Source organism: Lycium ferocissimum, chromosome 12 (genome assembly GCF_029784015.1).
Source record: "Lycium ferocissimum isolate CSIRO_LF1 chromosome 12, AGI_CSIRO_Lferr_CH_V1, whole genome shotgun sequence".
Classification (NCBI taxonomy): Eukaryota; Viridiplantae; Streptophyta; class Magnoliopsida; order Solanales; family Solanaceae; genus Lycium; species Lycium ferocissimum.
In genome coordinates this window covers 32,171,880-32,187,561 of record NC_081353.1, presented here as the reverse complement: position 1 = coordinate 32,187,561, position 15,682 = coordinate 32,171,880, and the positions used below count along the sequence as shown (strand labels likewise).

Genomic DNA, 15,682 nt, shown 5'->3' with positions numbered 1-15,682 from the left:
ATTAATATATTCGAGTACTGTTAAATTTTATTTTGAGATTTGGTAGATTTTGTTTGATATGATAACTAGTTACCTTAATTTTGTCTAATTGTCTGTAGGGCACACTTACAAAGAGGATGTGAATGTGACTTGTACGCCAAAGAACGAAGTTTTGTGTTGAAGTCGAGGAGGTCATGTAAACCAACCTTAAGATAGCAGGGGCTAATCTTAATTCATGTTTTATATCATTTGTAAACATATAGTTCATCTTTTTGACATATATTACAAGTATTAATGATTTGTTGGAGAGGTTGTATGGCTTCTATTATTGATTTTGTCATATTTCAAATTATACACGATATTGCAATTGCGTTCCTTATGCCCACTAAATATCGGTAGCTATACATGGAGCGAGAAAAGCTTACCATATTAGCTTGAGAATGAATTGGGAGTTATCCTAGCTAGAATTTTTTTGGCTAGGGATATTTGTAGCTAATTGTAAAGAAAAGTCAACATCCTAAATAAATTTAGCTAGGACTTTAGGGTGGAATTAAGCCTAGCTAATTTTGCAACGAAATGTTGCCTAGCAAAACATTCTAGCTAAATTAGCTACGACTGACCCAATATTCTTAGCAAATATTTAGCTATGAGCCTATAAGCTATGGAAGTTAGCTAGGTACTAGCCATATATGCCCGTGCGATGCACGGGCCACCATGTTTCTTTCATTTTAATTAGTAAGGGTTTTAAGATTTGTATTTTGTAAATAACTTTTAAAAATTTGTCGTAGTCATGACAATGAAAGTTGTTCATCAATGTGAAAAAGAAAATTAGTAAGAAGGTGAGGTGAAAATTAATATTTTGTAACTAGATTTTATTCTTTTAAATTGTTTAATATCTTATATGTATGCGATAAGTTGATATCCATCTCAATCAATTAACTATTGAGATCCAAACATAAAGAACCATTGTTGTATATATTGAATTTTTTAAAAGCAAAACTCATAAAAAAAAATTATTAAATTAATTAAAAAATATGTTAATAAGGGGTAAGTTAGTTATATTATAATTTTTTATATTAACAATTATAGATAAAAAGAAGCATTACAAAGAAATAAAAATTAGAAAGATATATGTTATATCGTAAATCACCAAATTTTAATTAAAATGAAAATATAAAGTAATACATTTTATAAATGTAAAGGAACAATAATCGGAGAATCACAAAGGATAGTAAGATAATTAAAGTATTGACAAAGAAGGAAAACGGGGATAAAGTACCCCCTCCCCCCCCATGGTACTCCCTCATTTATTAATTCTTAAATAACATGAAAAGTCAAAAGTGCACAAGTAAAAGTGCACGGAGAAAATAAATTTGTGTACGAGAATTAAAATTAGGAATCGCATACGTACAAGTAAAAGTGCACGAAGAAAATAAATGTGTTGGAGAATTAAAATTTAAGTGCATACGTCTATACAAGAGAAGGAATAAATATTAAGTACTATGACATATGTCTATGCGGGATATAAAAATAGTTAGATAAAGTGTACAAGTTATATAGCTTAGGATACAAGTATTCATTGCGTGTACAAATTGTGAAGCTTTAGTGCACCATCTTAAAAATGTGTTCGTACCCCCATGGCACTTATATAAATTGTAAATGTAAATGTAAAAGTTTCCTAGCTAAAACAGTGTTAGCTAGGGATTGAAATTTGTATTAGGCAAATTATTCCAAAATTATCTATATTTTAAATAATTTTTCATTCTTTTACTTTATAAATAATATTTATTGTTCTATAGGTAAGTCCATAGTATAGATAAAAAAAGAGAAAATATTTTAAAAAGTAAAATACAACAAAAGTTGATAATATAGAGGGTAAAATAGATATTTGATCGGTTGAGTGACCTTGGTGATATAGGCAATAGTTAAGTGGCACTTTTTCTGCTAAAACAAAAGAAACATGACTTTGTTAGATTTTTGGATAGTTAAGTACCCTTCTAAGTAATGAGCTCTCACATTATCTAATCTCTCACATTATCAAATTGTTTTACAAATGGTATATAAGAAAGAAACGGTTTAAATTCTATGTACTGACGATATTCTTTTTTATTTATCAAATGAGTAGAAAAAAATTTGTTATTGACTCATAATAAATTAAATCAATAACCTAAAAAACAATATAATATCGCTTGCACGGTAGATTAAAAAGCAGCCATTTCTTTCATTTTATGTGGCGGTGTACATAGTATTATACACAACTTATTATGAATTACGACATAAATTTTCTAATTTTTCTAAAATAAAAATTATATATTTACAAATTAATTTAAAATCCTCATTGAGGTTTTTAACTTTCCGTATTACACTAAGGTATGATTTTTTTTAATATGTATGTGAAGCTTTGGAAGAAAGTTTGCTGAGTAATAGAAAGATGTATAATGTCTCAGTTGTGACCGTGATGTGTGCTGATTAATGAAGCAAATAAAGTGATCATCTATCCATTTTTAATAGTTCAAAGGTGTATTTGGACCGAAAACCAAACATATGGTATTTTTATTCTATTTTCAATCGTTCAGATGATTTTTTTGACCCTTTTGCGTTTATATATAAATACAAATGAAAGAAAGCTCTAAAATAGTGAGTTAAATGATAATAACCATCATGTCAAAATTAAACTTTCATTTAATGGTTTGCTGAACCCAGTGTTTTCTGTTGAAAATATAAAAAAAAGACCGTTATTGGCCGATTTGCAATTTTGTTGGGCCACGCTATGTTTTTTATAAACCGCGGGTATCTGAAACGCACATGTGCGCACCTTGACTAATTTTGCCGGATCATGTCACCTCACCAAAGAACAAGTCAGAATTCTATCTACTCATGTCCGAAAACACATGGGAAGAAATCACTAAGATTTTTGTTTACTATTGGGATTTGAACTTGAGACGCTATGTTATATTCTCTTAATTCAAATAGGACTTCGATCCAACTTATTATTAAACAAATTTATGTAATATTCATACGTAAAGTACTGTGGTCCAAAAATCTAACGGCGAGGACATTTTTGTTATCAAAATTTAACGAAGAATAAAAAATGGTCTATTTTGAATAATTTAAGGATAATTTTGACCATTTTCCATAGTTTCAATAATGTTACAATACCCTTATATCTCATAATGTTTTGATGAAAATGTTCTCAAAGATTTGTCATTATATTGGGTATGTTATGTTAATTTTTTCAAAATAAGACAACTCCTTTTTTGTTATTAAGGCTAGCGATTAAATTTGCTCATTTACTATCTGAAATCGAGTAATGTTGCCTTCCATTAAACTTTTGATCTAATGTAACCCTGCTGTTAGGAAAAAGTCTTAATTTTGGCCATGGCCCCTAATGGAGGGTAATTTTAAATTATAATCAAAAGTTTAACAATGGGGGACTTTTTTCAAGAAGAATTTGGATAAGTGAGAGTGTGCATGTTTCACGTTGGAACTCTTCAAACTGCAAGAATAAGACTAGACCAGATGTCTAAGGGATAGCAAAGTTATTCAATTTCGATTAGTATATGGGTAAATTTTGACATTTTCCCTTATATTATTTCTTTATGTTATCGTTAAACTTCAAATATATTTTGAAAATATTTGACCGTATTTATTATCGCCATCCTACATATAAATTTATACATTTTATTTACTAAACAAACATGACTATTTTGCGAAAATCTGGCTTGATTACGTTGCAAACCAATGTTAAAAGGAGAATAGAATAAAATTTTTACTCAAGATAACACTGCATATAGTTATGCATTATTTTTACACAACATCTTCCATTCTCTCTTTCTTAATAATAATAAATTATTATTATTCTAAGCCAGCATTAATTTCAGCCGTAGATCGTTCAAACGTAGGATACGTTCCATCCGTGTCTTCCAGATATCCTCAGGTGGATCCTCAGGCCTACAAAGAAATGTATAAAGGTAATATCACTGATAAATGTAAAAAGTTTTTATATAGTCAGGTTATATAATAAAACTTTAGTATCAAGTTAAATCGAAAGCATTTACCTGAATTCAGTGTTATATCCGATCAAACAATTTAATCTTAGTACATAGTTGCTTAATAATTAAAGTGAGATCTGATGCGTATTGCTTAATCTTAGTTAAGTAATATAGACATCCGTGTATGTATATACATAGTTAAGTAATAATTAAAGTGAGCTCTTGCATTCATTGATTAGATGTACTCCTTCTATTCCATTTTATTTGACACTAATTTTTTATTATTTGTTTGTTTAAAAAGAATGACAAATTTATATATTTCTTAATGACATTTTATTTGACACTAATTTTTTATTATTTGTTTGTTTAAAAATAATGACAAATTTATATATTTCTTAATGAGAAGTTTATATAGCCACAAATATACTTGTTTTGCGCGCATTTTAAGATAACAAGTTTCAAAAATCTTATAGCGACACAAATATTGTTATTAAAAATTTAAGACACTACCAAAAAGCGCAAATATACAACGGAATTTTCCGGCGGATATTGGCTTGCGGAAATGTTTTCGAGGAATCCCAAATTTCCCACGGTGAACATCCTTCGTAAATTCACAATTTTTCAGAAGTTCCAAAATTTTACTTTTCTTTCTTAAACTGTGGGCCAAATCAAAACTATATAAACCTAATTGAAATGAAGGAAGTAATTAAATATCCAGCCTAATTAAATCCTTACCCTTGAGCTTGTGGATGAGGGAGCATAATCAGAGCCTCATCAGGGCAGCTTGTTGGAGCAGCTTCTGAAGGACATGAAATGTATTCAGTGCCATCCAGATTAGTGCACAAGGTAACCTCACTCAAGTAAACATGAGTAGTATTTTCTGGATTAATTGGAATACATGTGAGGTAAATATTAAGGGGTGGAGAAGGAGGTGGTGGACTAGGTGGAGGCGGACTTGGAGAAGGAGGAGGTGGACTAGGTGGAGGAGGGCTAGGAGGAGGAGGAGGCGGACTACGAGGAGGAGGAGGCGGACTACGAGGAGGTGGAGGCGGGCTACGAGGAGGAGGTGGGGGAGAACGAGGAGGTGGAGGCGGACTACGAGGAGGTGGAGGAGGTCTTCGAGGAGGAGGTGGAGGAGAACGAGGAGGAGGAGGTGGTCTACGAGGAGGAGGTGGAGGTGGTCTACGAGGAGGAGGAGGAGGACGAACAGGAGGACGAGGAGGAGGACGAACAGGAGGACGACGACGAAGAATTAGAGAACGCTCATTGAACACCTTTTGGACAGCCTCCACAATATATTCTTTTGGATAAGCCAAGCTATCACTTGCAATAATCCCACTTGTTTCCAAGTAATTGAACAAGTTGCCTTGTTCAGGCATGTAGTTGATCTCTATTGCTTTGTCAAAGTATTCTTGTGGTGTTGTTCCTCCACATGCTCCATGGGCGCGCCACTCGTGCTCCCATAAGTCCCTTTCACTGAAGTCTTCTCTAAGTGATGGCCAGAATGTTACAAGTTCATCTTCAATTGGTCCAAACTGCAGCGTCATAAAAAAAATATTTGCATAATCTGGTCATTTAAAAGGTCATTGCAGGTTATAATATTTTTATGATAACTGACCTACTATAACACATTAAAACTGCATTGCTAAAGTGATTAACACGTACTTTTGCATCATCAGCATGTATGACTTAAAATCTATATACGAGTGTGTATTGTCTAAGCAGTGGCCAGAATGTTACAATTACGTACTGTAACTTCGATTGGTCTAAACTGCAGTGTGATAAAAAAATATTTACATAACAAGATCTCTGGACCTCTACGTTAACTGAGGAACCAAAAGTAGTATGTTATATTATGTAAATATTTTTCTGCATCGTTCGTGCATAAAACGTAAACTCTCGAGAGTGAAAGGTAAGTGTGTATATATACTAGTTCATCCCAATTTGGGTCTTCGCCGGGGTCGCATTCAATGCTATTTCCTTCTTCATCTGCAGGCATAAGGCCATGGAGTGTGAATTCATGTTCAGGAATTGGTTCTTTGCACCTACCTTCTTCCTGATAATTCAGTTTAATACAGAAAGTAGGTGGCCATTGAAGCACATATTTCAAGAGTGCTGGACTTTGGGATTCAACAGAAATTATTTCAAGTAGCAAAATTAGAAGAAGAAAAAAGGGAAGTTTCTTCATGCTACTTGAGTTGGTTGAAGCAAATGGAGTGAGAGCTCAAGCACATTATATAGAGTGTGATGTGAATAGTTTTTACGTTATCAGTAATATTAGTATATTTCAACGGGTTATAGCCGATTAAATATGAAGCATCATGATCTACGAGGATTGATCCACTACAAAAAACAAGAATTAGCATTGGATAACTTCAATGCTGAACATAAAAATTCATTTCTAATCCTATTTAATAACGATGTTAGAGACAGGTAATAAAAAAATCCTATTAGCTACAAAGTTATTTAGCAACTTATGTGGCTTAAACGCAAAAGTCCCGTCGCTAGTCCTATTTAACGATGGATCAACTACGGATAACAAAACAATCCTATTAGTTACAGCTAATTTAGCAATAGATTAGCGATGAATTCGTAGCTAATTCCTTATTTTTGACTTCTTTGTAACGTGATGAAGCCGAAATCCGAATTCGCATGGGATTGAGGCATGGGTGTTGTTACTGAGCAGGTTAATTACTATATTCTTAATAATTACCAAATTTAGGATTACAATAGACAGTTACTCATTTTAACCTGATGGTGTAAAAAGACTATATATTGTCAATGTGGAGAAATTAAATTACGAGTATTTGAAATATCTGTGGACATGATTTTGGTTGCTTTAAGTTCTACGAGACTTGATAGAGCCGACTTCAACATGTATCATTTATATTATACAAGTAGGATTCTTGAAGGCAGTTAAGTGTTATTGTAGGTCATTTTAATATGGTACATTATCAAATTGAACATCGATGGTGATAGTTCAGGTAGGAAAAGGGAACAACTAATAGTTGAAGTGTGATTTAATAAATAGTTATTGATATATAGTTTAGGTAGGAAACTCGCTCACCTGATAGTTCAGGTAGAAAATTCACGAAAAAATGATAGTTTAAGTGTGTTTTTGACTATTTACTCTTTAATTACCTAATTAAGTTTCGGAAGTGTCCTTTTAGTCAAGAGCCCCTAAACTCTAACACTAACTTCAAACGATCATATCTCCCACTCCCAGTGTATGATGAATTAAGCTATAAGTCATATATCGCTTAAAGCATTATACTCACTCCATCCTATTTTAAGTGTCGTTTAGCTCAAAAAAAAAATTTTGATATAATTTTCATTTTAGGAATTCAAAATTTAAATTGGCAATATACCCTTAACATTAAAGAAGTATGCACAATATTTAAGAAGAAAAATCAGTCCACCTTTATTAAATAGGGCTAACTTAGTAAACTATACATTATATTTATTATTTTCTTAATGGGCATAAATAGAGTTAAAGTGAGTTAAATTGACGGAGACAAGTATTAACTAATGTCGGTTCCTACATGAAAATTAAGAGTTGTTTGGACGTAACTAACTTCAAATTTGAAATTTGTGTTTGTTTATGACATTTTGAATAAATTAAGCTTGAAATTTTGATTTTAAACTCAAATTCACCTAAAAGGTAGAATTTCAATTCCAAATTTGTGATTTTAATTTTTTGAAAATTTAAAACTTGATCCATAATTTTAATTTCGCAAAAAAAGACCCATAATTTTATTTTTCACAAAGAATGACCCATGCTCGCCGTGAAAAAATTATTCGTACCATGTGAGAGTTATATTAAAGAATAACTAGTTACTGCTATTGTTGGTTTATTAGACCAATGAATCTTTATAAAATTATGTGTATTTAAAAATTTGTAATAACACGTAATCCCAAGTTTTTATTTATAAAAGGAACATGGAGATATGCGATTTATTAATGCGACACCTTAGGATATTCCAATATCTTGTTTATGAACTATGGTTTGCTCACTTGTTAAGATTGTATAAGAGTTGGAGAAGTTTGATAGTTTTCAATTAATGTAGTGTTTTCATATTTATGAGAAAAAATACAAATTTTAAAATTCAAATTACATGTTTAAACACAATTTCATCTTCAAATCAGCTTCTACCCAAATCATTGATTTCAAATCACAATTTCAAGTTCATGCCCATATGCCGATTCAATCTCCTCAAATCTCAACCATGTATTCTATAAACTTTTACTATGTGGCAATTGTATCTCCTAAAATCCAAAGCAAACAGCAACTTATTTGTTGGTAGGTATATAAGCAAGAGTGAATGAGAAAAATGTGTCGGCCTTGAGATTTGGCCCAACAAAATTCAAATAATGCCTGCATGTGACTGTGTCATATCTGGCAATAGATTTTGGGTTGTACTGTTTAATTTAGGACCATTCATGAAGAAAGTAAGGCTGATATTAAACCTCATCTATATCGGAACTGGCTCCTCTCAAGTACCTCATCTGTCCATTTGGTCCAATCCCATCTTAAAAACTCACATGTGTCCCTATAATTATTTAATGATTGAGATTCACTTTATTAACCAAAAAATAATATTAACTCTAGTTAGTAGTTCTCCTTCTTCACTCTTTTCCTCGTTGCTGCCAGCAGCAGCCTTCCTCTCTCTAGAGGATCTCTCCATTAAACCGACTAGCGCAATCAGAGGCGCAATTCAAGATTTAAATTTTATGGGTTCAACATTTTAGGATTCTTAGTTGAATCCATTGTATTTTAAAAGTTATGAGTTCATGTCTATTATTTATTATAATTTTAATAAATTTATGGTCCGCGTTGAAAGTTAGGAGTTCATTTGAACCTCCACCTTGAATGCTACATACGCCTATGCCTCTGAGTGCAACCAATAAAAATCAGTTTATGTTGCTCTATTCTCACCATTATTGTCAAACAAAGACTATGTTTTTGCCCTCCTAAACTCTCCTTCTCTATAGTTTCTTTTATGAGATACCCTTTTTATTTATGTGTATGTTGAAGACTACATTAATTATGAAATTTTAATTTCTGAGAATTTTGATTTGCACAACGTTTTAGTTATTTCATCTCGTTTTATTGTGGATAGGTTTAGAGAAGCAACTAAGGGGAAGTGCGAGAGAGAAGCTATCAACCCTGGTTAAGATTAGTTGGTTAGCAAAATGAATCTTAACCATTAAATAATTAATTGGACACGTGTAAAGATGTGCTGCTGGAGGGGAGTTGGATTCGTTTATGTCCTTTTGTCTTTTTTTTAGCTTTTTGTTTTTGGGCTTTCTCCTTATATGACGCATTTTTATATGTGACGCTAGTAACGGAGAGCGGTTCATAGAGAAGAAGGAGGTCACATGACACGTTAAGCGACTCACGTGAATGTGAGTAAAATGAATAGATTTATAAGACATACTAGAAGCTTACATGGTACGTTCCTTAACTGCATGATGATGTAATCTGAGGGAGACAAATATGTGAGCATGTTTGGCCAAAATGGAAATATGTGTTTGATCAGATTAACATTATTTCCTTAATGAGAAGTTTTATAACCACACAAATGCTATGACATATTTAAAATTACAAGTTTCAAAAGTTTTATGGCTACACAAATATTATAGCATATTTAAGATCACATATTTCAAAATCTTTCTTTTTATTAAACATTTTATTAAATCAAACTATATCAAAAAACGGAGTAACAGTAACATGGTTCATCGTTATAATTAAGCTACTAAATCATTTTCAAGAGTATAACAAAAATCTTACAACTAAATAATACGAACTGAATGTATTTATTAGTTTTTTTTTTTTTTTTTGGGGGGGGGGGGGGGGCAGAATAACTGGTTACAGAAAAGTTGATGACCGTAGGAAGAGAGAAAAGCTAAGGTAGATATTACTACAAGTTTTTGTTTGGTATATTAGATATTATTACAAGTGATATGCTTCACATAGTTACAAGAAAAGATATAACGAAAGGATTTTTCTCGACTAAATGATTAAAAACACATTTGAACTATCACTGTGAATTTCTACCTGAACCATGATCAGGCGCGCGAATTTTCTATCCGAACAATCACTAACTATTTATCAAAATCACACCTCAACTATCAGTTGTTTTTTTCCACCCGTTATCACCATCGTTCGGTATGAAAAAAACAAATTGATAGTAGATGATAGTTCAGATAGGAGAATAGCACGCATAATCGTTCAGGTGGGAAACTCACGAAAAAGTGATAGTTCAGATTTGTTTTTAAGCATTATCTCTTAAGTAAAAGACCACAGTATTAAAGTATTAGGTGAAATGCCACCCTTTATGACATCAGCAAAGCAAGTTAAAAAGTTGTCAACCATAGCACCAAAGTCTTGTAAAATATAAAATAGTCGCCATCCCCAAAGTCTTAAAAAACTTACCCCCCAGCCCCAAAAGTCTTGAAAATATAAAATAGTCTCACCCCTAACATTTTAATTACTAGATTTAGAAATTAAAAAAAAAAAAAAAAAAAAAAAAAAAAAAACTAATTTCTTCCCTACAAAGCTCCTGAGTTTCTCCCCTTTCGAAACCCTTTTTCCGATCAAAAGTTCAGGCTTTTCATCGGTAAAGCATCCCCAACGATGGAAAGCATCTCCAGTTCAGCCATGGTATCTTAAAACTCTCAGGCATTGTTATCATTGTTATCTCTAATTAATTTCTCCATCGTTGTAAAAGCTCAACCACTTCACCAACGGTCATCAACCATCCCCCATGTTAATACTGGACTATGGACAAGTATGTCATAAATAGGCTAGACTATTTGGCTAAAAAGCAATTAATTAATTAATTAGATTATAATATGTTAAATTCAGGATAGGGACTAAAATTTAGAGAGACAGAATAATGGGAGACTAAAATTTAGAGAGAGATAATGGGAGAATTCTTTCTATCTTTTCATTCATCATAATGACCTCCTTATATACAAGTAAGGTTTCTCCTTGCCCTAGTCTAACAAGGTAACCCTATTCTAAAAGAACTAAAATCCTATTTTACCATAATTACAAATTCACCATAAATAACTATTACAATTATCTTGAAATCCGAAACGTGGGAGGAATTAGCAAATTATGAACGATTCGACTTGCAAGTGTGGCAAGTGCGCACGCAATCTAAGGACGACCTAAACCAAAAGAGAAGAAGAAAAAGTACATCTTTTCCTTATGGGATTGGAGGAAGCAATGTATGGAACGGCGAGGTCAAACATATTGGCCCAAGAACCGTTGCCAACATTAAATAAGGTCTACTCGAAGCTGGTACAAGAAGAGCGTGTGAGAGGAATCACACAAAAAACGGAGGACCGGAATGAAACCATGGCTTTCTCCATGCAAGGGAGAAACCCTCACCGTGACCAAAGTGAAGGGGAAAATGATGGTGCATTCTGCACACATTGTGAAACTCGGACACGTCATTGACGAATGTTTTTAACTTATTGGCTATCCGGAGTGGTGGCCAGTAAATTAAAAAAAAAAAAAGATGAAAAAATCAGAGGAAGAGGACAACAGCAGTAGCATAGGGGTGGATCGGGATCGGACGTGGAAGAGGCAACTACCGGGCTAACCCAGTGGTTGCCAGGGAAGGAATTCAAACAGAGATAGGGCAGATGAACACAGGCGGGACAGGACCTCACAATTTAAGCGAAGCGATCCGGAAGACCACATGTTAAATTCTCAAGGAATAAACCCAAATGGCAAGATGGACGGTAAGGCCGAAAACTCATCCTGGATCACTGACTCCGGAGCTACCAACCATGTGACAGGTAATCCAAAGGATCTGAACGACCAGCGGGACATTCCTAAGTGTCCGGTTGGGCATCTGAATGGAAGTAGCTCGGTGGCCACGAGAGAAGGAACAATCAAGCGAAATAATAGGATTTGGTTTAATAATGTCCTTTATGTTTCGGATTTAACATGCAAATTGATTTCTGTGTCACAACTTATTGATCATTTAGATTGTGATGTAAATTTTAACAAAATTATGTGTTCTATACAGGACCCACCACGAGAAAGCTGCTTGGAACGGGTGAGCGTCGAGGTGGACTTTACTATTTTCGGAATGTGCCGTGGATACGAGCTATGAAGACGGAGGCAGTCGATTGGTTCGATCATTGGCACAAATGGTTAGGTCATCCTTCAGCACAAGTGACAAAATCTATTACGGCATTAGGCCAAAAAGAGAGTAGTATTAGATTAGATAAAGAATGTGATGTATGCCAAAGGGCAAAACAAACAAGAAGTGTTTTTTCTTTAAGTGATACTATAGCTTCGGATATTTTTTATATGATTCATTGTGATTTATGAGGATCATATACAACCCCTTCATCTTGTGGTGCATCATATGTTTTTACTATTGTGGATGATCGTTCGCAAGCCGTGTGGATTTTTCTCTTAATCGATAAGAAAGAAGTGTCCCAAATCTTGAAAAATTTCTTCGCCTTGGTAGATAGCCAGTTTGGGAAGAAGGTGAAGATTGTTAGAAGTGATAACGGAACAGAATTCACATCTATAAAGAACTACTTCTTTGAATATGGAATTCTTTTTCAAACATCTTGCACGGGAACACATAACGAGGAATGGAAGAATCGATAGGAAAGCATTTGTCACATTCTTAATGTGGCACGCGCATTAAGATTTGGGGTCATCTTCTAATAAAGTTCTAGGGTAGATGAGTTTGAGCAGCAGTATTTGATCAATAGAACATCATCCTAGATTTTGAATGGGAAAATCCCCTATGAAGTTTTGTACATGGAAGCACCCCATTATGAACACTTAAGGGTGCTAGGGTCACTGTGCTATACACACACAAAGGGAAGAATGAGGGACAAGTTTGAGAGTAGGAGTCTTAGGTGTGTATTCTTAGGATACCCCTGTGGACAAAAAGGTTGGAGATTGTATGACTTAAAGAATGATGTATATTTAGTCTCAAGAGCTATGGACTTCTACCAGACTAAGCTCCCCTTTGTTGTAGGATCAGGTAACTTAGTCGACAATGTAGAAGTGACCCCGGACAAAACAGAGGAAAAGAGAAACCAACACGACTTTGAGAAAGATCGGACTGATAATGTAGGAACGAACGAAACCTGGATGGATGAAGTACTGACATTGAACAACGAACCCGTAACAGCCAGAATTGGACCAGATAGATGCTTGTCCAGATAGAGAAAATGGGGTGGAAGTACAGAAAGAAGATATTTGGGCTAACGATATAACACCGAAAGAACAATTGGGTTGGGGTAAACGTTAGAAACATGAATAGATTCAATTGCGCGACTACGTCACCGAACCATTTCGGAAAGAAAGTTCATCAATGCGTCCGCCCGATCCTCAGCAACCCTCAGGTGCGCCTTATCCTTTAATTCACTATATATCTTGTGATAATTTCTCCGTGCAACACAAAAATTTCCTGGCAGCAATCAGCACAGGAACTGAGCCAAAAACCTTCTCGGAAGCCATAAAAAAGGAACATTGGAAAAAAGTAATGCAGTAAGAGATCCAAGCATTGGAGGATAATGGAACATGGACATTAGAAACATTTCCACCGGATAAGAAAGCACTCGGATGTCGATGGGTGTACAAGATCAAATACAACTCTGACGGGATGATTGAGCGATATAAAACTCATTTAGTTATTTTCGGAAATAAACGGAAGGGGAAGGAATTGACTACAATGAAACGTTTGCTCCGATTGCTAACGTAGTAACTATTCGGATCTTTCTGGCAGTTGCGGCTGCGTGTAATTGGGAGTTGCACCAGCTGGATGTTCATAATGCCTTCTTGCATGACGATCTTACGGAGAAAGTTTACATGAAATTGCCACTGGGATTCTGCATGCCTGGTTCGGACCAAGTGTGTCGACTCCAAAAATCTTTGTATGGTTTGAAACAAGGCCCCTTTGGTTTGGGAAATTGTCAAGTGTATTGATAAAATATAGGTTCAAACAGTCATACTCCGACTACTCTCTATTCACGATGCACCGAGGAGGTATGCAACTTAACATCTTAGTCTATGTGGACGACTTGATTTTCTCCGGCAACAATCACAGTGCCATTGAACAATTCAAAGACTACCTACGTGCATGCTTTCACATGAAGGATTTGGGCCCTTGAAGTAATTTCTGGGAGTTGAAGTTGCACGAGGACCGACTGGACTATTTCTTTGTCAATAGAAATATGCCTTGGACGTAATCTCTGAGGTCGGTTTGCTGGGAGCTAAACCACTCAATATTCCTATGGAACATAATCACGGTTTAGCGCTGGCCAAGGGAGCATTATTGGGAGATCTGAAATTATACCGACGTCTGGTCGATAGACTAATATACCTCAGTTTTACGAGACCTGAGTTGTCGTATTGCTTGCATGTTCTGTCCCAATTCATGCAGCAACCAAAGGAAGCACACTGGAATGTAGCACTCCGGGTGGTGCGCTACTTGAAGAAGAACCCAGGACAAGGCATTGTGATGAGAAGAGATTGTGATATCCAATTGTATGAATGATGTGATTCAGACTGTTTTAGATGTCCGTTGACTCGAAAATCACTTACTGATTGGTTTATCTCCCTTGGGAATTCACCCGTATCATAAAAGACCAAGAAGCAGCACATTGTCTCTCGTTCGTCAGCGGAGAGCGAATATCGATCACTGGCAATGACGGTCTATGAGTTGAAATGGCTAAAAGGAATTTTGCATAGTTTGGGTGTTAAACATAAATCTCTGGTGAAAATGTACTAATAGTCAAGCAACATTATATATTGCGCAAAATCCGATGTTTCATGAATGGACTAAACATATTGAAGTCGTCGTCACTATGTTTGGGGACGTTACTGTAAGGCCGGAGTCATACTTTCCATTGTACGTGTCTACCAATGAGCAATTGGTGATGTGTTTACAAAGGCTTTAGGCAAATCGCAGCATCAATATTTACTTGGTAAGTTGGGCATTCGAGACCCTCATGCTCCAACTTGAGGTGGGGTATTGAGACCGAATGTGACAAGACCAGTTGGTCCGAACAAGTCGGCGTTTCGGTATAATTGTAATAGTTATTTATGATGAATTTGTAATTATGGTAAAATAGGATTTTAGTTATTTTAGAATAAGGTTACCTTGTTAGACTGGTCAAGGAGAGACCTTACTTATATATAAGAAGGTTATTATAATGAATGAAACTTAGAAAGACTTCTCCTATTATTCTGTCTCTCTAAATTTTCGTCCCTGTCGTGAATTTAACATAATAAGGGAACTAATTCCACCATTTAAACATGAAACTAATTATTTATTATATCATGTGGGAGCTTAAATCAGTGGACACATGATCTAATGAGTTTGAGAACGAATAACGGTCTCAAAGCACTACTATTTGATTAAAAAATATAAATAAATAAATTAAATTATAATAAGGGACTTAACACCATTTAAACATAAAATTAATCCTTTATTATATCATTTGAGAGCCCCAATCAATTGGACACGTGATCTAATGAGTTTGAGAACAAGTGATGATCCTCAAAGCACTACGATAATACTTTAAGATTTTTTTATTTTATTACCGTTGGAAAAAATGTGTGATTAGTTAGACAAAATAATGCTAAGTGTACCGGCTCTATAATCGACCACTTGAAAAATGAGCATAGGCTAACTATAAGTTGATGATCGACCATCAACAAT

The 15,682-nt window shown here is 34.5% G+C and overlaps 1 protein-coding gene and 1 long non-coding RNA gene across 2 annotated transcripts; one reads left to right on the top strand and one right to left on the bottom strand.

Moving 5' to 3' along the window:
- Positions 1–3,723: 3,723 nt before the first annotated feature.
- LOC132040437 (intracellular ribonuclease LX-like) lies at positions 3,724–6,248 on the bottom strand. Its single transcript, XM_059431074.1, has 4 exons — positions 5,902–6,248; positions 5,239–5,506; positions 4,707–4,899; positions 3,724–3,930 (listed from the first exon to the last, which is right to left on the bottom strand). Exons 1-4 carry the CDS (start codon positions 6,157–6,159, stop codon positions 3,840–3,842), a joined length of 810 nt encoding a protein of 269 aa, XP_059287057.1. The 5' UTR covers positions 6,160–6,248; the 3' UTR covers positions 3,724–3,839.
- On the top strand, positions 4,854–5,405 carry LOC132040439 (uncharacterized). The gene is made up of 2 exons (XR_009410688.1): positions 4,854–5,124; positions 5,194–5,405. It is a non-coding gene; the product is annotated as an uncharacterized LOC132040439 (long non-coding RNA).
- Positions 6,249–15,682: the final 9,434 nt, after the last annotated feature.

Coding starts and splice junctions, on each gene's coding strand:
- LOC132040437 (XM_059431074.1), bottom strand. CDS start 6,159: ATGAAGAAACTTCCCTTTTTTCTTCTTCTAATTTTGCTACTTGAAATA. Junction 5,507..5,901: donor ACCCAAATTGGGATGAACTA/GTATATATACAC, acceptor ATGACGCTGCAG/TTTGGACCAATTGAAGATGA. Junction 4,900..5,238: donor GGCTGTCCAAAAGGTGTTCA/ATGAGCGTTCTC, acceptor GTCCACCACCTC/CTTCTCCACCCCTTAATATT.